The sequence below is a fragment of the Zea mays genome, chromosome 1 (assembly GCF_902167145.1).
Source record: "Zea mays cultivar B73 chromosome 1, Zm-B73-REFERENCE-NAM-5.0, whole genome shotgun sequence".
NCBI classification, from domain to species: Eukaryota; Viridiplantae; Streptophyta; class Magnoliopsida; order Poales; family Poaceae; genus Zea; species Zea mays.
Window position 1 is genome coordinate 303495327 of NC_050096.1, and position 22719 is coordinate 303518045.

The 22719-nt window shown below is 48.2% G+C and overlaps 1 protein-coding gene and 1 pseudogene across 2 annotated transcripts; one reads left to right on the forward strand and one right to left on the reverse strand.

Annotated features, from left to right (window-relative positions):
• The first annotated feature begins 698 nt into the window (after positions 1–698).
• LOC100274271 (uncharacterized) lies at positions 699–15079 on the forward strand. Of its 2 annotated transcripts, none has more exons than XM_008670170.3 (15): positions 699–1085; positions 1605–1749; positions 1932–2051; positions 2177–2311; positions 2398–2459; positions 7951–8026; positions 9676–9777; positions 9958–10074; positions 10611–10669; positions 12864–13038; positions 13490–13624; positions 13715–13813; positions 13984–14092; positions 14466–14578; positions 14665–15079. In XM_008670170.3, the coding sequence occupies exons 1-15, from the start codon at positions 937–939 to the stop codon at positions 14740–14742; spliced, it is 1674 nt and encodes a 557-aa protein (XP_008668392.1). In that variant the 5' UTR covers positions 699–936; the 3' UTR covers positions 14743–15079. The 2 variants fall into 2 exon arrangements, with proteins under 2 accessions (XP_008668392.1, NP_001142107.1); NM_001148635.1 differs by having other exon boundaries at positions 825–1085; positions 2141–2311; positions 14665–15024.
• LOC111590802 (uncharacterized) lies at positions 10772–10923 on the reverse strand (annotated as a pseudogene).
• Positions 15080–22719: the final 7640 nt, after the last annotated feature.

A 22719-nucleotide genomic window follows, 5' to 3' on the forward strand; every position in this document is an offset into this window, starting at 1 on the left:
GATAAAGGCGCGAGAGTGATTACAATGCAGCGTGAACAATACGATATTACTGTTCATCTATTTATAGGCACGAGATACAGCTCGGACAAAATTACATTCATGTCCCAGATATTTACTCTTAATCATAATGTGAGTTATTAAGGACTAAGTAGTCTTTTTCCCCTTAGGTCGGTTTCGTTCTTGATCTTCGTCATCATACTAAGCCAAAGTTCCTTCAGCCATAGCTTCAGCACCATTCATATCACCTTCGGGTTATGTGTTCATATCGCACATGCCTTTACCATGAGAGAAAACCTTCATTCCAAAGCCGAAGCCTCCTGTAATATTCTATGTCATACTGAAAACATATGATTAGTCATATTTTTAGGACCTTTGGAAGAGGAAGGCTCCCAACAGTCAAATCCAGGTGCTTTTGGTGAATTCCATTGCCTCTATCGTACGCACGGACCATCCGGCTACTAGGCGCGGACCGTTTGTCTCGTCTGCAGAAACCTTAGCTCTGCGCTAGCTCGCAGACCGTCTTACCTTGACTGTGGACTATTTACGCTATCGTAGAGAGCACCGCAACTGATATTCATCGTAGTGATTGGTGTCCAGATTGACGTATTGACGATGTTGTAAATATAGTATTGAAGATGTTGTAAGCCCTATATTTTAAAATAGAGCACTTAATTTAAGTTGCAGATGACCCGAACATCGGTGGGGTCGTGATTCGCGTGCTCCATACGCCAACCAGGCCCGCCACGTGTCCGCGTCGTCGCGATCTCGGCCTTTTCGGCTTTCGGTTTCGGGCTCAAAAGGGCTTTCCAGGAGAGGAGCCGCACCGCACGTCCGCACGCCGCTCTTCTTCCCCTGCTTGCTCTGGGTTCCTCCATTCCTCTCCAGTCTCCATCACAGGAGCACGCGACGCGCGCCACAGGAAGGAAGGGGAAAAACATGGCGGCGGCGAACGGGGACGCGTGCCGCAGCGTCGGCGGGGTGCCGCGCCCGACGAACCCCATGGTGACGCCGCTGCTCACCGACCTGTACCAGTTCACCATGGCCTACGCCTACTGGAAGGCCGGCAAGCACCTCGACCGCGCAGTGTTAGCCCTGAGCCCCAGCTCTTCCCCACTCTTAACTCCCCGCGCTTCCTTTGTCTCCTCAATCCTTTCCCTCGATTTGGGGTGTCAATTTACACTTAACCTCCACTCGATTTGTGGTATCAGTTTACACTTACCTCCAGGCTCCAGCCCTCGATTTGTGGTTTGTTAGGCCACTGAGGAGGGGGTGATAATCTGGTAGACATGACCCCGCCTCGATAAGGCGTGACTGGGTAGTGTTCTGGAACTATTTTGCTACCTGTTTTTTTTTTGAACCGTGTGTGAGGCTGGGCTGGCTGTGACGATTGAGCACATTTGAGGCTCTGCTTCGTAGTTTTGTTTCAGTACGTTATAAGATTAGGTTTGCAATGGGGAAACCGTTTTTCGTTAGGCCAAGTGTTTTATCTAGGTCGTACTTGGTGTAGCAAGTGTGTAAAATCAGCGTCACAGTTCTTCTACCGGTCTTCAAGTTACGCTCTACTCTCTTTCACCTGTACTAACTGCGAACTGAAATGGTGTTAGCTTTGATCTCTACTTCCGGAAAAATCCATTTGGCGGGGAGTTCACCATCTTCGGTGGCCTCGAGGAATGTATAAGGTTCATTGCTAACTTCAAGTTCACGGAGGAGGAAATCAAATTTCTTCGATCTGTCATGCCTGCATGTGAGGTGGGTTTGCTTATCTTGTTGAAAAAAACTGGATCATGTCATGGGGAAATCTGCATGATGTGTACAGTTGAAAAACATTGTAGTTTTTCTTAGCAGCTCAACTATGCTCATTTCATATTTATGATGGTTCTTTCCATGTCTTCTGGCAACCAACTAATTTGTGCTGCCCTCTCCTTTTGTAGGATGACTTCTTTGAGTACCTCCGTTCGATTGACTGCTCAGACGTGGAGGTTTATGCCATACCAGAGGGTTATGCTGTGTTCCCTAAAGTTCCACTGATGAGAATTGAAGGACCTGTTGCTGTAAGTACCGGGAGTAAGTTAGCATGTAAAAGCTTCACAACAGTAGCTGCTGTAGATTGACACATTTTTAACGTTCATCAATATTCCAGTTTTCCCATACGTCGAGATTGTGTTGTTTGCCCCAGGTTGTCCAGCTTCTTGAAACTCCATTTCTAAGTCTTGTCAACTATGCTTCTCTGGTTACCACGAATGCGGCACGGCACCGACTTGTAGCTGGGAAGTCAAAGAATTTACTTGAATTTGGACTTCGACGGGCTCAAGTGGGTCTTACTTTTCATACTATTTTGCTTGCTCATCCACTAACCTTTGTATGTTAGACCTATAATTATAAATACTCATCTGTCAGGGGCCTGATGGAGGAATCAGTGCATCAAGATATTGTTATATGGGAGGATTTGATGCAACAAGGTCTGTGTTGCTCACTCAATGAACTCAATGCTGTATTATAGAATATTACATGCTCTGACTTTATCTAGATTTTTTGGTTTTTTGACTCGATCATAACTTAAATTGGCACTCTTCTGGGTATTTGTCTGCCTAACTTTTACTTTTTATGCTACTGTGATGCAATCTAAACGAATAATCTAGAATAGTAATGTCAAGGGCGTTAACCCCTCGAGCAGCTGGACCGCGGCTACGTAACTCGTACCCGCTGTCCGTCTTCTCCGGCGAGGTATTCCTCTGCCGTAGGCTTTAGAGAGAGTGCAGGGAGATGGGAGATTAAGCTGATGTATTTCTTTTTTTTCTTCATTGCCTCATGGTTCCATATAAATTGGCCACTGGCCCGACCAACTAGGTAACTTCTAATTTAGGAAATGACTTATTTGGAAACCCTAATTTAGGAAATGACTTATTTGGAAACCAACTCCCCTCTAATTAAGGCCTATCAATTTGGCCACAAATCTAGCCACTTTCCTTGGATGGACCTTCCTTGGTGGTGCTGCTGCTGGCGCCTCCCTTAAACGCCCTAGCCTCAGCCCTCCTGGCGTCGCGGGCCCGCGTGTAGGTGCGGCCCCACATGACATCTCTCCCCCCCTCGAGGTCCAGCTCGTCCTCGAGCTGAAAATCTGGGTATGTAGCGCGAAACTTGTCGAGGTCCTCCCAGGTCGCCGAAGTTTCTGGTTCGCCCCTCCACTGGACCAGCACCTGTTGAACACCCCGTGCCAGGCGAGCGCGTTCCACCCGAGCTGGCTCTGGAACAATCGCCCCATGATGGATGTCGGGTAGAGGCGGTGGGGCGGATGGAGGTGCCCCTACAAACTTCTTCAGGGTGCCCACGTGGAAGACGTCATGAATGCGGGCCTGTGGTGGTAGCTCCAGGCGAACGGCGACATTGTTGATGAGCTCGATGACGCGGTATGGCCCGAGGAAGCGGGGCTTCAGTTTGCCCGATGTCTGTTGGGGCAGTGAGGACGGAGCTCGCTGGCGAAGTCGAAGGAGTGCCCAGTCGCCGACTGCATATGTCACTGGCCGGTGTTGCTTGTCGTAGTGTCGTTTCTGCACCGCTTGGGCCTGCTCGAGGCGATAGCGCACATCAGCAAGGAATGCCTCGCGTTCCTCCATGTTGCGGGCGACCGCATCCACCCTTTTTTCACCAGGCTCATAAGAGCGGATGGAGGGCGGGTCACGACCATACACCACCCGGAATGGCGTCTCCCGGAGCGAGGACTGGTATGCCGTGTTGTACACGTATTCGGCCCACGACAGCCAGCGAAAGCCATTGTCGAGGACGGTCGCCTGTGAAACAGCGTAGGTACATAATGATGACGCGGTTGGCCGCCTCCGTCTGGCCGTCGGACTGTGGGTGGAAGGCGGATGACATGTGCAGCTTAGTGCCCATGAGCCGCATGAGCTCACGCCATAACGTCGAGGTGAACACCGGGTCGCGGTCGGACACCATGGATTGCGGCACACCATGGAGGCGTACAATGTCGGCGAAGAAGGCCTGCGCCACCGACTCGGCGGTGTATGGGTGGCCGAGGGCGATGAAGTGGCAATACTTGCTGAAGCGGTCGACGACGGAGAGGATCACCGACTTCCCGTTGACACGGGGAAGTGCTTCAATGAAGTCGAGGCCGATGTCTGCCCAAACGACGGTGGGAATCGGTAGTGGCATGAGGAGACCTGCCGGGTGAAGATGCTCTGACTTGTACCGCTGACAAGTGGGACATGCCCGTACGAAGTCCTGCACCATACTCCGCATGTTGGGAAAATGGAAGTCACGACGGAGGCGGTGTAGTGTGCGCTGGACGCCCTCATGTCCATCATTATGGACAGCCGCCACAATCTCCTGCAGAAGTGGCGAGGCCGGTGGGATGTATAGGCGCCTGTCATAGAGAACCATGTCGTCGACCACCGCCCATGGATCAGTGCGGGTGCCCGCCCTGACTTCGTCGTGGATGGCAGCCAGAGCGGGCTCAGTAGCCTGGGCGTGTCGGAGGCGGCTGATGAAATCGAAGCGGGGAGCTGAGATTGCCTGGAGAGTCCCCGTGTTGTCCTCGTTGGTGTCGCGGCGTGAGAGCGCGTCGGCCACCGTGTTCGTTGCTCCTGACTTGTACTCAACGGAGAAGTCGAACCCGAGGAGCTTACCCACCCAATGATGCTGTGGAATGGTCGCCAGGCGCTGATCGAGGAGGTACTTGAGGCTGTAGTGGTCTGTCTTGACGACGAAGCGGCGCCCCCATAGGTACGGCCTCCAATGCCGTACGGCAAGCACAAGCCCGATGAGTTCGCGCTCATAGGCCGCTAGGGAGCGATGGCGGGGCGCCACCGGTCGACTGAAGAAGGCGAGCGGATGAGCCTCCTGTATGAGCACCGCCCCGAAGCCATAGGTGGACGCGTCGCACTCCACGATGAAGGGCTTGGTGAAGTCCGGTAATGTCAACACCGGTGCTGTCGTCACTGCCCTTTTGAGGGCACTAAAAGCGGCGCTTGCCTCGTCGGACCACACGAACCCCTCTTTCTTCAGGAGTGCTGTGAGGGGTGCTGCAATGGCGCCGTAGTTGTGGACGAACTTGCGATAGTAGCCTGCCAGACCGAGGAAGCCACGCACGGCGCGCGCCGAACGAGGTTGGGGCCAGTCGTGGATGGCCTGGACCTTCGCGGGGTCCATAGCGACACCAGCCGCTGAAATGATGTGGCCGAGGTAGGCGACGGAGTCAACACCAAAGGAGCACTTGGACCTCTTGACAAAGAGTCGGTGCTGGCGCAGGGTGTTGAGGACGACGCGGAGGTGCCGGAGGTGGTCCGCCCATGAGGTGCTGTATATCAAGATGTCGTCAAAGAAGACAAGCACAAACCGGCGGAGGTAGGTGCGCAGGACGTCATTCATCAAAGCCTGGAATGTGGCTGGGGCGTTGCACAGCCCGAACGGCATCATCAGGAACTCGTAGAGGCCGTCGTGGGTGCGGAACGCCGTTTTATGGACGTCCTCCTGCCGCATCCGCACTTGGTGATACCCCGACCGCAGGTCCAGCTTGGTGAAGAGGCGTGCACCATGGAGCTCGTCGAGGAGCTCGTCGACGACCGGAATCGGAAACGCGTCTTTGACAGTGAGCGCGTTCAACGCGCGGTAGTCGACACAGAAGCGCCACGACCCGTCCAGCTTCTTGACGAGGATGACCGGGGAAGAGAACGCCGAGTCACTGCGGCGGACGATGCCCTGGTCGATCATGGCGGCCACTGCCGCTCAAGTTCGTCCTTGTGCGCCGCAGGGTACCTGTACGGTCGCACCGCCACCGGGGAGGAGCCTGGCTTGAGGACTATGTGGTGCTCGCGGCCGCGTGCTGGAGGTAGTCCGCTCGGCTCGGTGAAGACATCTGCGAAGGCGTGTAGCAGCCCGTCGATGAGGGTGTCGTCGGTTGTGGCGGCCAGGAGAGTCGGCGTTGATGGAGGTGCTACGCCGCGCCAGCAGACGTCCCGCCCCTCCCACTGGAATGCCATGGTTCGGGCGGTGAAGTCCCATACAATGGGCCCGAGCGTGGCCATCCAGTGTGTGCCGAGGACGACGTCGTACCCCGCTAAGGGCATTACGAAGAGGTCGACGCCGAATACCATGCCGCCCACGTCGACCGGAGCGTTGCGAAGAACGCCCGGGCAGGCCACACGCTCCCCATTGGCCACCGTTGCCGTGCGTCGAGGCCGCGGCTCGATGGTCAGCCCGGAGCGTCGCGCAGCCGCTTCCCCGATGAAGCTGTGTGTTGAGCCCGTGTCGATGAGCGCGACGAAAGTAGCGGCGCCGACGATCACCTGCAGTTGTACCGTATTGCCGACGAGTACCCCTGCGACGGCGTGAAGGGAGAACACCGGTGTCTCCGTGTCGGGGTCCTCCCCCGTGGCGGACTCGTCGGTGGTGTCCAACTCGACGCCGTTGATGTAGAAGATCCGCGTACAGACGCGGTTGTGCCCCCGTGTGTAGCGCTTGTTGCAGTTGAAGCAGAGGCCTTGCCGACGGCGCTCCTCTTGCTCCTGCATGGATAGGCGTTTGCGCCCATCTGCCATGACCGCGGGCGTGGCTGCCTTCTCAGCCGGCGGGGCAGGCAGAGCTAGTCGCGGTGCAGGGGTTGGCAGCAGACCACGAGTGGCGCCCTTGGGAGGCGGCGATGTATATTGTTCCCGAAGCTCCAGCTGGCGCGCCAGGCTCATGGCAGCCGCTAAGGACTGCGGGTTGTGTACCTGGACGTCAAGGCTGAGCGGGGGACGGAGACCCCCCGTGAATAGTTGGACCCATTGTGCCTCGTCGAGGGGTCCTGCACGTGGAAGCGGTCCTGATAGTCCGCGACAGACCCCGTGCGGCGGCAATCAGCCAGCTCGAAGAGAGGCGCGGCGCGGAGAGGAGGACCGTAGCGCAGATTGAGCAACTCCTTGAACCTGCGCCACGATGGAGTACCCTCGTCCGTCTGGACCTGGATATACCACATCTGCGCCCCGTGCTCCAAGTTGTAGGATGCCATCCAGACCTTCTCCTCCTCCATGATGCGCTGCTGATGGAAGTAGGATTCGCAGCGGTTGATGAAGATGAGAGGATCGGTTTTACCATCGTACCGGGGAAAGTCCAGCTTTTGGAACCTCGGTGGCCGGTCCCCATGGTGCTCTCCATAGCCGATCTTGTGGCCTGAGGCGGACGTGCGGTCGGCTGTGAGGCTGGCGATGGCCTAGGCGTTGGCCGCGACGGACGCCTGCAGGGACTTGAGAGCCTCGGCAAAGGCCTTTCGTTGGAATCGCCCATGGCTGGAACGCAAGACGCCACAGAGGACGCCGGTGATGTTGGTGCTGCGGCTGGCGTAGTGGTGGACTGGGAAGAGGATCGCCGGGATCGTGATACCAGGTTGTCAAGGGCGTTAACCCCTCGAGCAGCTGGACCGCGGCTACGTAACTCGTACCCGCTGTCCGTCTTCTCCGACGAGGTATTCCTCTGCCGTAGGCTTCAGAGAGAGTGCAGGGAGATGGGAGATTAAGCTGATGTATTTCTTTTTTTTTCTTCATTGCCTCATGGTTCCATATAAATAGGCCACTGGCCCAACCAACTAGGTAACTTCTAATTTAGGAAATGACTTATTTGGAAACCCTAATTTAGGAAATGACTTATTTGGAAACCAACTCCCCTCTAATTAAGGCCTATCAATTTGGCCACAAATCTAGCCACTTTCCTTAGATGGACCTTCCTTGGTGGTGCTGCTGCTGGCGCCTCCCTTAAACGCCCTAGCCTCAGCCCTCCTGGCGTCGCGGGCCCGCGTGTAGGTGCGGCCCCACATGACAAGTAACATGTAGCACATCATCCAAATATATGATTTCATAATGAGGTATACTTGATCTTGCAATAGTAGAAAATTATTTTATAAATTTATTTGGAAGGAAAGGCAGTTTTTGTCATCATAATATATGATATCTGCTTGAACAGCAATGTTGCAGCAGGAAGATTGTTTGGGATACCAATACGTGGGACTCATTCACATGCATTTGTGAGCTCCTTCATGGTTAGTAGTGATGACTTCTTGTTATTCCAATCTTGCTTGTGAATGATTAAATTTACTGTCATTTTGTGAGTTTTCTGTGTGTCATTATTACATTATCTATACTGGAAACGTTTTGGTCTTCCCTTTGTAGTTGGATTCAATGCTTCTTTAGTAATATACTGATTTGTTTATCAGGTTCAGATAATGCAAGCATGCTTTTATTCCATAGTACCTCTATTTATGCTTTGTGCAATTATAGGATTAACCTACTATTCCATAGTTTGAGAAATGATGAATCTGTTAGTTTGAATATTTTTTCTCGAAAAACGCAGGAGAACTGCACCTCAATTTATATATTAAGAAGAGCGAAACAAAGGTCTAAAGTAGACCCAAAAGATCCCGAAACAAGGCACTCCTTACGGAGGCCAGTAACAACCATACAGAAAAGGATCCATAAACACACACCCTACAACAACCTATGCAGGGGGGCAGCCAAAAAAGAGAGTCCTTTGGCTCCAGCTAATTCCCACCTTTTTTCTTCATCGGCTTGCTCCAGAATTAGAGGAAGGCTGGGAGTCCCTCCATCAAATATCACTCTATTGCAATGCTTCCAAATCATCCAGGACCACAAAATGATGAGGAGTCGAGACCTTTCCTGAGTCCTGACAAGACCATTCACTGCCTCTCAAGCCATCTCCCACCATTCCATAAAGGATGCTATACCTGGCTGTGGAGCTAAGCTATGCAGCCCGAACTTTCTTAACAGATTACACTAGAATACTCTTGAAAAACGCAGGTCACAAGCAAGTGGTTCAGAGTTTCAGCCTGCTGATTGCACAAAGGACAGCTGGAAGGGTGATTCAGGCCCCTTTTTTCCAAACGATTAGCCTTCCAGCATCTGTTCTGGGCCACCAGCCAAATGAAAAAAATTCTAGTTGGCTTGCATTTGATAACCCAAATGGTTTTTCTGGTGCCACTGCTACCCTCTAATATTTAAACATATAATAACGTGGGTTATGGGTGAAGTATATAATGACGATAGGGATCTTATCTTGATCTTGTACATTTTACTGGTTTTCCTGTAAGTCTAGCATGCATAGTGTTCACCCGACTAAGACGTTTCAGGATTGGATATTTTGAAATTTATCCGTGCTGTAAATGTAGGAGGTCTGAAGGTGCAGCCAGGGAGCATGCTTCAGTGGGCAATGAGATATTGGCCCTGTTTGTTTGAGCTTTTTTCAGCTTCTGGCCACTAAAAGTTGTTGCGGACCACCAAACGTCTCAGCTTTTCAGCCAGCTTCTATAAGAATCGCTTTCTTAAAAACCATCCAAAGTCAACATTAAATACAGAATTGGTCGAGTCGTCACGATAGTAGGAATCCATCGCTTTCTAGATTCTAACCCTTTGGACCACTTCATCTTCCTTCGCATGTAATCCACGATACTCAAATTCTCCCCACAGCCAGATTCTCAGAAAAGCTGGTCAGAAAAAGCTGAACCAAACAGGCCCATTATGCTATGAACTTTGCAAGTATGTAATTGATTTTTTTTGTTCTGGATGAGAAAGTAAAGCTATTATATTTATTCCCAGTGGACTTTCTCTCAAATGTGTAGGAAAGCTACACATCATTTACATTGAGAAGGTGCTCTAACTTGGTATCGTTTTGCAGGGTCTTGATGAAATTACTGACAAAACACTTACTAGTTCTGATGGTTCAAACACATGTGAAGATTTTATCTCTCTGGTGCAGAACTGGCTGATCAGGATTCAGGTGTTGTTACCTGCTCAGCTTTGGAAAAGCATGCTGAATTAGATATTTCATGTGCACTTATTCCCTTTCTTCTTGCAAGCTACCCTATATTTTACCTGTATTTTGAAGTTACGGATCTCCTAGTTAGTAATTTGTTTTCATCTTTTCACTAGTCAAGCTCTATAATTACATTATTCTCAGGATTCTAGTTCATTGCATGGCACCTTTGGAGAAACGAGCCAAAGTGAGTTGGCTGCATTCACGTCATATGCACTGGCATTTCCAAATTCCTTCCTGGCCTTGGTTGACACATATGATGTAAGTTGATCTTTGTCAGCAATTATATTTTTATGTTTTCTGTGACATGTGCAAAATAATGTTTCTTCTGTTTAATGGGTTCTTCTCCTGAACTGGATAAACATTGCATACATCATAATGATTTCTTGCAAGCAAATCAAAAGATAGAAAAGAACAAAAAAAGAAAGATCAACCAACCTAGGAGGAGGTGTGGAACTGTTAATAAAAAATTAGGCAACCAAAATTGAAGTCGAAGATAACCTGAACCTGGCTATTGGGCTATACAACAACTAAGTTAGGCTCAGTTCCCGATATCCTGGAACCGTAATCAAGGCATTTCCATTTGCTTTCTTAGTCTCCACTGGATATATTACGGGTATCTAACCTGCATAGTGCATATATTCTGACCTGCCATTATGTTTATTCGTATCCCCCTTAGGCTTGCCAGAGATTGTGGATTACTTATGGGATAGTGAATGTTTAGGGATGACCTTGATAGAATTAGCACATCAACTTCTAATTGAGCATAGCTGATATTTTAATACATCCACTGCTAGGTCATGAGAAGCGGAGTGCCAAACTTCTGTGCTGTTGCTTTGGCCCTCAATGATATGGGGTAATCTTGTCTGAGCTTGTCTCCTTAATATTTGGTTTTCCTTTTCTTAATGTGCGCAAGTAAAACTTTGTGGTTGCCTCCTATATAAAGTTCAACTAATACAATGTCTGTGCGCTGCGACGGCACACAATCATATTTGATATCCATAAAAAATAAATTTAATATCAAAGTGAACATGTGGTCCACATATTATATTTTAAACTGATAAGAACAAATATTACACTTTATCTTAGCCAAAAGGACGAGAAATGTATGAGTTGAAAAGGAGTCCGACCCCCCCCCTTTTATAGCTCGCTAGATCACTCGTCCTCCTTCAACTAGCGATGTGGTACTATGTGGGAGCGTTGCACTGCTGGTGGCTTCCTGTCGTGTTGGGTTTAGGTGGTTTCTCATCGCCCATCTGGTGTAACAGCCTATTGGGCCCATTGCTAGACGAGAAACGGGGGAGAGAAACAGACCTAAGCGCTTCGCACGTGACACACGAAATTGGTGCTTTAAAAAAGTAGAGATTGCACTTTTAACATAAGTAAACTTGTCTTTTGTCTAGTCCTTCCATTGTACTCAAGCTCTAGTTTTGAGGTTTATTGTTGCCTAACTTACTTAGAACTAGAAGTGATGCTATGAATATTTAAGAATAATCAGGGGCTTTTATTGTGATATGTAAGACTAATTAGCTAGAAACTTTTTCCCTAATGGCATAAGAACCAACACCAGCACTTGCTCTCTTGGCTTGTCTCTTTGCTTTACGACTCCGCTGCCCTAAGTGCATTATTTTTTTAGTTACTGTAAAATCCACCTTAGGGCTTGTTCGGTTATTTCCGTTCCATGTGGATTGGAGGGTATTGGATGGGATTGAGATGGATTTTGACTTATTATGGATCTAAACCGACTTGATACCATCCAATCCACATGGATTCGCGTTAAAACGAACAAGCCCTTATGTGTATTGCTAAGATTCAGGAGACCCAGGTTTTCATGTGAGTATTAGTTGCTTTGATATTTGAGCAACAATTGATTCTAAAAATTCTTTATTGTACTTGATGTCTGACTAATAATTTGATTTGTCACTATAAAAACTCAAATTATATTTTTTCCATTGGAAGTCCCGGTCTACCGGCAAGGCGTCAACTGCCACTGGATTGCCCGATTCATTTAGCTCTATTCAAGTGACCCAAGTAACCCCAACCTCTCTGCCCCTCTCAGCCCTCCATGAATGGCTGCTAACCACACACAATCCTGTCCTCTACAAGCCATTGTACCTTCCACAGCTCCCTGCTCCTAGCCGCAAATCCACCTGACCTAGGCCTCCCAATCACACAGTCCTGAACTGTCCGAACTTAGACTCCAATCATCAACGTAGTCAATGAGCGCTTTCACTGGCCTCCTGTTCATGATGCCCCCTAGATATATCTTCCACAAATCCTGACCTTCCAACCTCTAAAGTGGTCTGACTTTCAACAATTCAATGGGAGCATCCTCCATTATCTTCAGTTTCACCTTTGAGCCACCGCTGTTCGAATTCTTTTCCCTGTCCGCACCAGGTGCGGCACTGCACTGCGAGCTCACCAGCCACCACCTTTGGGTTTACTGTCTTGTGTGACTGAAGTTTCTGTTTGGTTTGCTCAAAATGAAAGCCAGAGCTTTGTTCATCCCAATTGCTCCCTTCGTGCATCAATTGGCTTGCTGTTAGGGTGGATCTGTAGAACAGTTTATCTTTATTGGTTTTGATCTTGCTGCATATGTCCGAGAGTATGAAGCTATGCAGTGTGTGGAATACAACTATGCCATGGTGTATAAGCTCAGTGGGAGCCAGAGAGGCTGTTGGTGGCCGGTGAGAGGTTTCAGCCACAGGAATCGGTCATAGGCGGTCAAGCTCCTCTGGGAACTTAGGGGTCTGGGCAGCTGACTATTGATTTTGTCGGATGGAGCAGATAGCAAGCAGATGACAGAGATGCTTATAGGGGCAACTTTATCATACCACAGCATGATGGAGCTGACATGTTTCAGTTGCATATTTGCGATTCATGCTTTTATAAATGGAAAATTCGAGTTAGTAGTGTCAAATACGCAAATTGAGCAGAAACATGTGATGTCACAGATACTTCATTGATCTATTAGTGATTGTTAAGTGTTCCAAACAAAGCATCAGTGATAAGCATTTACCATTGGCACTTAACAGAAGTTTTCATTGCAGGTATAAGGCAGTCGGAATTAGGTTGGACTCTGGTGATTTAGCATACCTATCCGTTGAGGCCCGCAAGTTCTTCCATGCAGTTGAAAAAGAATTTGTAGTTGTTGGCTTTGGGAAAACAAGTATCACAGCAAGCAATGATCTTAATGAAGAAACTATAGATGCTCTGAACAAGCAGGTAACCTACATAGTATCCATTCAAAATATTTGACGTTGTAGCATGTAGATTTCTCTCTTGCAGAACAGGTTTGGAAATTATGTATACTGTAATTTCTAACATTTTAAAGTTTGTGCTAATGATACGTGTGATCCAGTGTTTAGATATCATTAACCGAACTACTTGCTTAGTAGTTATGGCTACTGACTAGCATGTATCTAATACAGACTGGACCAGCATGGTCCTTGTACTAACAGGAAGAAATGATTTTTTTGTGCTTAATACCTGGTAGCAGATAGCTGGCTAGTGGAAACCTCTGCTTTAATTCTTTGTTATGATGAATTCATCATAATACATGACTGTGCAAGCAGGTTCAAATGTACAAGACCGTGATAAATACATGTATGCTCACATTAATTACATTTACCGCGCCACTGCAATTTATACATGATTATTGGCATTTTTTGTGTAGGGCCATGAGGTAGATGCATTTGGTATTGGCACCTACCTAGTTACATGCTATGCACAAGCTGCACTTGGTTGTGTATTCAAATTAGTTGAGATTAACAAACAGCCTCGTATTAAACTTTCTGAAGATGTCATGAAGGTATGTAAGCCATTATTACTTCATAACAGAAACATCTTTAGCTGTCTTCTATGCATCCAAACAGACCTAGAACTTAGTTGTCTGCTCCAGGTATCGATACCATGTAAGAAAAAATGCTACAGATTGTATGGCAAAGAAGGGTATCCGTTGGTTGATATAATGACCGGAGAAGATGAGCCAGGTCCAAAGGTAAACAATATTCATGTCAATGCTTATAAATACAGTCAGTGAGCCACTGAGCCTGCGTAAAAAAAACATTTGCTTGTTATTTTTTTCAGTTGTGATTTTGTATGCCATAGTTACTATTTTACGAAATCTGAAACAGATGGTGGGTTTTATGATTTACCATTCGTTTATAGATTGGTGAAAGGCTCCTATGTCGTCACCCTTTCAATGAATCAAAGAGAGCGTACGTTGTTCCACAGCATGTTGAGGAATTATTGAAGTGCTACTGGCCTGGAAATTCATGTATGGAACCTCCCACCTGAGTAATTTCTGCATCACTCCTTATTTTTCCCTTGTGCTGCATGCATGCTCCATTGACCGTGCTAGTCGTCTTTCATGAAGCATATTTACAAAATACACTGATGCGTATTGCAGTAGACTATGATGTGCTGCTAGTATTGGCATTTACCTAAAATGACCTATTGTTACTGCACGTATGATGCTAATCACCAAAGCCAAATATAGAATAGGGTTTTTGCCGTAGGAATTATCACTTGAATCAGTTAAACACGTATCCTGGTTTAGTTTGAACTGTTAGACGGATAAGACAATTGCTTAAGTTATTTAAGCTGGGAGCCATTGATGTCAACATGTGTTGTTTTGTCAACTGGTGAAGCGAATTCACGGGAGGAGCTTCCATCCATCCATGAGATTAGGACTCGGTGTATTCACCATCTGGACCGAATGAGGCCAGACCATATGAGGCGGCTGAACCCGACGCCTTACAAGGTAGTCTTTACTCTTGATCTGGATGCTATTAATGTCGCAGGCTAAGGACAATTTGATCGAGCTCATTTTTTTTAATACCTGAACAGGTAAGCGTGAGTGCTAAGCTGTATGACTTCATCCATTTCTTGTGGCTCAACGAAGCGCCTGTCGGAGAACTGCAATGATGAAATGAAGTGGCGGTAGGGTCGGATCCCAAACCTAACTCTAATAAGCTGCTCCGCTTATGGGTGCCGTCGGAGCAAATAACAAACTGTTGCCGCCGGTGCAATTTCTGCAGTAGTTTTACCATCGCCTGCGCTCTAGTAAAATGTGAGTATGTGCTGGTGCATCTGTCAAAACAGACCATAGCTGAAGTGTTACGTACTGGGAACAAGAGGATACCCATACCGAGTTAGATCTATATGACTGAACTAATTGCAATGAGGAGCAATCACTAAATTTGAGACAAATTTACTTGTCTTGTCATTTATCCTACCATTCTCCTCTACTGAATTTTATGCTTTTTACTGAAGCCAAGTTAGATTGTTAAAAAGAGCATGGCGAGATGATTTTTTATTTATATTTTATTATGTATATATATGTAACGAACACGGGGAGAGATGCACTAGTCTGAAGCGATAACTGACCATGAAAGCGCCGACTTGGGCTGCCTCCTCGTCGACGCTGGCTCTGGCTCTCATGGCGACCGGCATGGACGATGCGGAGAAAGCCTTTATGCTGTCAGTAGGTGGTGCATTTTTTGGATAATGGAAGCTTATATTAAGAATACCGAGTCATTACATCAAGAAGATATGCATTGGCACAAATCTCCTGTTTCTGCCTAATGCTACGTAACCAACTACAGATAAAAAAAATAAATGAAGATGTCACATAGCTAGTGATAATCAATCCGAAACCTAGATCACCACCCATGGGTCTGGGAGAAAAACGTCATGGCCATCCTTGCCAAGGTTCACGGCCACCCATGCTAAGGTTTAAGTGCCCGTCAACGCAGATGGAAAGCACTAATCAAATCTCGGACTGAGTCAACGCAGATGGAAAGCACTAATCAAATCTCGGACTAAGCCACGTGGACCCTGTCCGATGGCGCACCGGACTGTTCGATGCCCCCCTAGAGAGCATTTTTCAGTAGATTCCAAAAGGAAGGGGAAATGGCTAGGGGCTCTTTTGGGACTATAAAAGGACTACCTAGGCACTCATATTCAGTGCACCAAGGCTCCCAAGTGCCACAACAAAAATTGTAGATACTTTGCGAACCATTTTTGTCTCCCTCTCTCGTGTATTTATCTCTAGTCTATGTGATAGTCGCCTAGAGGGGGGTGAATAGGGCGAAACTGAATTTCTCAAAAATAATCACAACTACAAGCCGGGTTAGCGTTAGAAATATAATCGAGTCCGCGAGAGAGGGTGTAAAACAAATCGCAAGCAAATAAGAGGTGTGACACGCAGATTTGTTTTACCGAGGTTCGGTTCTTGCAAACCTACTCCCCGTTGAGGTGGTCACAAAGACCGGGTCTCTTTCAACCCTTTCCCTCTCTCAAACGGTCCCTCGGACCGAGTGAGCTTCTTCTTCTCAATCAAACGGGAACAAAGCTTCCCCGCAAGGGCCACCACACAATTGGTGCCTCTTGCCTTGGTTACAATTGAGTTTTGATCACAAGAACAAGTGAGAAAGAAAAGAAGCAATCCAAGCGCAAGAGCTCAAAAGAACACGACAAATCTCTCTCGCTAATCACTAAAGCCTTGTGTGGAATTGGAGAGGATTTGATCACTTGGGTGTGTCTAGAATTGAATGCTTAGCTCTTGTAAGTGGTTGAGAAGTGGAAAACTTGGATACAATGAATGGTGGGTGGTTGGGGGTATTTATAGCCCCAACCACCAAACTAGCCGTTTGGTGGGGCTGACTGCCGTATGGTGCACCGGACAGTCCGGTGCGCCAGCCACGACACCAAGGCCGTTGGGTTCCGACCGTTGGAGTTCTGACTTATGGGCCCGCCAGGATGTCCGGTGGCGCACCGGACATGTACTGTAGAGTGTCCGGTGCGCCAGTATGGGCGTGCCTGACTTCTGCGCGCGCTGGTGTCGGCGTTTCGAGACCGGGGGTCCCTAAGCCGACGAGTGAAAGTGTCGCGTGCCCCAGCCCAGATGGGTCGAGCGCGAAGGGGGGAAGCGAGGTGGCCGGAGATGGGCGTGAGAGAGGTGGAAATCCCGCGGCCTTCGTGTTCGTCCCGCGCCCAGGTCGGGTGCGCTTGCAGTAGGGGGTTACAAGCGTCCACGCAGGAGAGGGAGCGAGCGGCCCCAAGAGAGCGCCTGTCTCGTCCTCGTCCTCGCGCGGCCAACCCCCTCTAAGAGGGCTCTGGTCCTTCCTTTTATAGGCGTAAGGAGAGGATCCAGGTGTACAATGGGGGTGCAGCAGAGTGCTACGTGTCTAGCGGGGGAGAGCTAGCGCCCTAAGTACATGCCGATGTGGCAGCCGGAGAGATCTTGGCACCCAGCTGGTGTGATGTCGTGGCCGTCGGAGGAGCGGCGGAGCCTGATGGAGGGACAGCTGTCGGAGCGGTTGAGTCCTTGCTGACGTCCTCCTACTTCCGTAAGAGAGCTGAGAGCCGCCATCGTCACAGAGCATGTGGGGCGCCATCATTGCCTATCTGGCGGAGCTAGCCAGATAGGACACCGGTCTTGTTCTCTGCGGCCCGAGTCAGCTCGGGGTAGGGTGATGATGGCGCTTCCTGTTGACGTGGCTGGCCCGCGCCCTAGGCTGGGCGATGTGGAGGCTCCTCCGAAGCCGAGGTCGAGTCTGTCTTCCATGGCCGAGGCCGAGTCCGAGCCCCTGGGTCGGGCGAGGCGGAGGTCGTTCGGCAGAGGCCAGGGCGGAGTCCGAGCCCTGGGGTCGGGCGAAGCGGAGTTCGTCGTCTTCTGGGGCTAAGCCCGAGTCCGAGCCCTGGGTCGGGCGGAGCGGAGTTCGCCGTCTTCCGGGACTTAGCCCGAGTCCGAGCCCTGGGTCGGGCGGAGCGGAGTTCGCCGTCTTCCGGGACTTAGCCCGAGTCCGAGCCCTGGGTCGGGCGGAGCGGAGTTCGCCGTCTTCCGGGACTTAGCCCGAGTCCGAGCCCTGGGTCGGGCGGAGCGGAGCTTCCCATGGTGCCTTTGGCAGGGCCTGACTGCCCGTCAGTCTCACTCTGCCAAGTGGCACTGCAGTCGGAGTGACGCAGGCGGCGCTGTCCCTTTGTCAGGCCGGTCAGTGGAGCGGCGAAGTGACGGCGGTCACTTCGTCTCTGCCGGGGGGCGCGTGTCAGGATAAAGGTGTCAGGCCACCTTTGCATTAAATGCTCCTGCGATTCGGTCGGTCGGTGTTGGGGACCTTCGGCATCCGAAGGTCCTCAAAAACAGGATTTAACAGTATTTCTGGAGTACAATGTGTGAACAGGTATCCTCTGACTAAAGTCGGCATTGCTGTAGACCGGAATAATACGAAGGTTGATACAGAGCCGAAGGTGCGAGCAGGAAAGCTTCGGCGTGACAACAAAGAGTGGAACCGACTTAAAGATGAAAAGGCTATTCAGACCTCGATAGACTACTATAGAATTATTATCAAATGTAAAGGGCATGAATGTAATTTTGTAAGGGCTGTGTCCCGTGCCTATAAATAGGTGAACAGTATCCCCGTACTGTTCACGCTGATTTGGCATTCACTTTTTGCGTCACGCTTGTATTGTCATCTTCTCTCGATTGAAGGTACACTTGTAATTCAATAATATTTCTGTTTATGCCTGATAATAATATATAATCGTTCATATTGTCTTTTATATCCTTTACATTATCGCCTTCGTCATCGTTTAATGAGTTTACGAAGGTACGTCCTTCATAACCTTCGTCCGTAAACCATTATATCCTAAGGGAAATAATGCTTCAGAGGACGAAGGACTATAACGATTAACATTTTCTGTGTTGCCTTGTTCTTAACTTTTAGCACTTGAGAACAAGTCTCCAACATTGGCGCCCACCTCCGGTGAACTCACTTCCATTTCTTGAGCTTTTCAACACCTTCGGCAAGCATCACCTTCGTCATGCCGCCGAAGAAGGCTTCAGCAGCAGGGGCTGGCACGCTGCAGCCGCTGGACCCCAATCAAGACGTCCTTTCTCTTAGAGAGGCACGAAGCCAGAAGAGGAAGGCTGCCAGTCCAACACCTCCGGAGGATGATCTAGATCAGGAAATTCAAAATCTGGAAATCCTTCAGCAGCAGGTTCAACGCAAGAAGGAGAAGATGGCCCGTCTAGCTGATCTTCAGAGACAAATAGATGAAGCTTCCGAAGAGGTTCGTCATCTTGTTCAAGATGATCAAAACCGAAGGCCTCCACGCAGAGAGCTTCACCAGGAAGACTTCCGTAATGAGGATGACTGGTATGACGATTTCCATCATGGAAACTTTGCTTTTGATGATGCTTCTCCTCTCTCAACAGAATTGCAGGCTACACCTTGGCCACAGACTTACAAGCCACCCCAGCTTCCTATATATGACGGTCACTCAGACCCTAAGCAATTCCTAATGAGCTATGAAGCAACTATATCTTCGTATGGTGGCAATACGGCAGTCATGGCAAAATCCTTTGTTATGGCCGTCAGAAGCGTTGCTCAGACTTGGTACTCTTCTCTTCGGCCAGGGACAATCACTTCTTGACAGAAATTGAAGGATATGCTGATAACTAGCTTTCAAGGGTTTCAGACGAAGCCGGTCACTGCTCAGGCTCTCTTCCAGTGTACCCAGGACCATGAAGAGTACCTTCAGGCATATGTCCGAAGGTTTCTGCGATTGAGGGCACAGGCGCCAACAGTGCCCAATGAGATCGTCATTGAGGCTATGATCAAGGGGCTTCGGCCAGGGCCGTCAGCACAGTATTTTGCCAGGAAGCCACCACAAACGCTGGAAAAGCTACTCCAGAAGATGGACGAATACATTCGAGCTGACAATGATTTTCGTCAAAGAAGGGAGGAGGCTTTCAGGTTTTCTGAGATGACCAGGGGCTTCGGAGGAAGGTTTTACCCGAGGCATGTCAGGTCAATTCACAATTCTACTCAAAATGATGATAAAGGGAGTCAACAGCAAAGGCCACAATACTCCTCACAGGCTTCGGGGCAACAGCAAAGCTCTTTCCGACCACCAGCTCCAAGAGGCAGAGGCGCCAGGGGCTTCGGAGGAAGATTTGGCGATCAACCGAGAAGAATCTTTTGCTTATTCTGCGGTGAGAACAAAGGCCATACTACCAGGATGTGCCATGTTACTATTCAGAAGCAAAAGGAAATAGCTGAAGCAGCAGCACAACAAGCCCAGCCGAAGCAGGTCATGCATACGGCTTCGTATCATTCGCCCTACATCCCAGAATATGTGGGCAACCATCCTGCAGTCTCTGTTGCTTCGGCGAGTCAGCCTCAAGCTTCCTGGCAACAGCCTCCGCCTCCACCTCCGTTGCAACAAGGCCAGCAGCCAGAAGGGAGCCAATATGATCCGCATCAAAGGGACTTCAGAGAACAGTCCGAAGCTCGCACGGTCAACAGCACTGTGCCAGAATCAAAGCACATCTATTGACAAATATCCTACCTTGATAGTAATCTTTTTCATTCAGTTTTATTTTTTGTGTAATAAAGGACATTGTTTAGATTTCATGAAAATAGTTCCCACAAGGAAAATATATTTTCTTCACAGGCTTCAGTTGTTGAAGTTTAAGGATTTGTCATAACAAAGAGGACCTTCGAATTATCGAAAAAATTCTTCGAAGCAACGAAAAGTCGTTCCAAGGAACGCAGAGTAAGTTTGACGAAGTCACAAAAAGTCGTTCCGAAGGGAGCGCAGTGTAAGTTTTCTGCTCCAAAGTCGTTCCAAAAGGAATGCAGAGCATACAGCGAAAAGTCAACGCTGATACCGCCTAAGTAAAAGGCGAAGAAGCTCCAAAGTCGTTCCTAAGGGAATGCAGAGCTTACAGCGAAAAGTCAACGCTGATACCGCCTAAGTAAAAGGCGAAGAAGCTCCAAAGTCGTTCCTAAGGGAATGCAGAGCTTACAGCGAAAAGTCAACGCTGATTCCGCTGAAGTAAAAGGCGAAGAAGCTCCTAAGGGAGGCTTATAGCGAAAAGTCAACGCTGATTCACAAAATATGCGTGTACCTTCGGAATATCACCTTACATAGCATAACATTATCACATCATTTTTTGCATAACATAAGCATCATACATCATACTGCATGTGGCATAAGAAAGAGATATGATACCAATCTTCGGGAAAACGCTTTGAAAAAGGGGCAAATCATGCCAAGTCACAAGGAGAAATAATATTGATCTCTGAAGTATAGCCTTGAAGAATGTTTCTACGAAGCTTCAACACTTTTCAGGATACTTCGGATATTGTTGTGATAAATGGTAATTCTTCTTCACGAAGCATGAAAAGAAGGGAAGATGTTTTTTCGCCAGACTCAAAAACGGTACGTATGTAAAGTTTCATGCATCGTAAAGAATTGAACCATAAAGAAAAATAAAACAAATATATTACATACAGGATTACAAGATATTACACATGTTACATTTAAAATGTTTTTACAATAGCATTTAGTCTTCCCTAAGTACCACTTCTGCAGCTTCGTTCAACAGTCGATCGACAACTTCATCCATAATAGCTTCAGCCATCTTTTTAATCTCATCGTCACCCCTAGGCCGTGCACCCGGAGATACTTCAGTAGGATCTGAGGAAGGACAGGACACGGCTGCATTGCTATTACAAATCGCAAACAAATTTTAAAGCCTAAGATTACAACACGATAAAAACTATTATTTAATACCTAATTGATCTTTGGCCCCTGCGCTCTTTTCAGCAGCCTCAGCTACTTCTCTAGCATCGTGAATACCCTTTTCACTTCTTCGAATAATTTCTCCGGCCATTTCTCGGCCACCATTATCCCAGATATCAGTAAAAAACTTTCCACCAATTATGCTAGCTTCGGCCGAAGGATCTCTTGTATCTTCAAAGGATAAGGCAGCTTCGGACTGTGCTAAAATTTTTACATGTTCGCAGCCCTTCTTCTCTAAGATGGTGGCAATCCCTCTGGCGCCAGAGAAGGCACATATATCTCCTCGGCTATTTAAAATTTCTTCGAAGGCTTCAGCTTCGTGGCCAATCCATTCGATAACACCTTCGGGATTGCCTCTCGAAAAGTTTTCCTCACTTGAGAACGCGCCAACCTTGGCGAAGCTAGCCTTTAATTTCTTAACACAATCTATAGATTTGTTGTAGCATCTCTTTTTGGACGAACGAAGCTCTTCAACAGTCACTTCTAAGTGATCTGCCCATTGATCGCTGAGTTCACGCTTTGTTTCTTCAAGTATGCGTTCTTCCTTGGCTCTGGCCAGTTGTTTCCGAAGGTCTTCAATTTCGCGTTTCTGAATTTCAGCTTGACTTTTAAAAGCAGCTTCGTCTTCCTTTATTTTATTTATCAATGAGTATAATATTTTATCTTTTTCGAGACCTTCGTTCCTCAGTTCAATTACTTCGGAACGAAGGTTGCTCAGGGCTATAGTACATCCTTCGTCCTCAGCATCTTTCTGTGCCCTGAGGGCATTGCTGAGTATCAGGCCCTGCAAAGAGGAATATGTCTGTGTCAATAGGTTTAAACAAACGAAAAAATTTTGAACTCAACAAAAAATACAAGAATTTCATTTGTCGCACCTTTAAGCTGTTGTAAGCTAGGCTGTCAGCCAGATCGTTCTTTGACAGCACCGAAAGTCCGTCTTCTAAAGTTGGGAATCCGAAGCTCCTGCTCATCTCCCGACAGACAGAAATTTCCTTGCTGTCGGGGAGACAATACAAGAAGTCTTCTTCTCCACTGCCATTGAATATTAATGCCCCCTTTGGATATTTCAGTTTTTGGGCATAGTGCTGGGCCTCTTGTTCTTCTTTTTCTGATAGTTTTTTCCCCGAAGCATGACGAACAATATAATCACGAACTTTGGAGGATACTTCGGGGGCAATAACACCGGTTTCTTCAACAAGAGTTGGCTTTGTTATTTTTTCTGTCTCACTTTCCAAGGGTTTTATCTTTGCGGGCTCTGAGGGCCCAGCTTCGGCTTCAGTCTCTTGCTCTGGAGCTTTAGAAACAGAA

What these genes read in the sequence shown, in the direction of transcription:
- LOC100274271 (NM_001148635.1), top strand. Translation starts at nt 937, where the DNA reads ATGGCGGCGGCGAACGGGGACGCGTGCCGCAGCGTCGGCGGGGTGCCG. An exon ending in TTGGCCCTCAATGATATGGG is followed by an intron (nt 10,670 to 12,863) that starts GTAATCTTGTCT and finishes TTTTCATTGCAG; the next exon opens with GTATAAGGCAGTCGGAATTA. An exon ending in TGAACCCGACGCCTTACAAG is followed by an intron (nt 14,579 to 14,664) that starts GTAGTCTTTACT and finishes ATACCTGAACAG; the next exon opens with GTAAGCGTGAGTGCTAAGCT.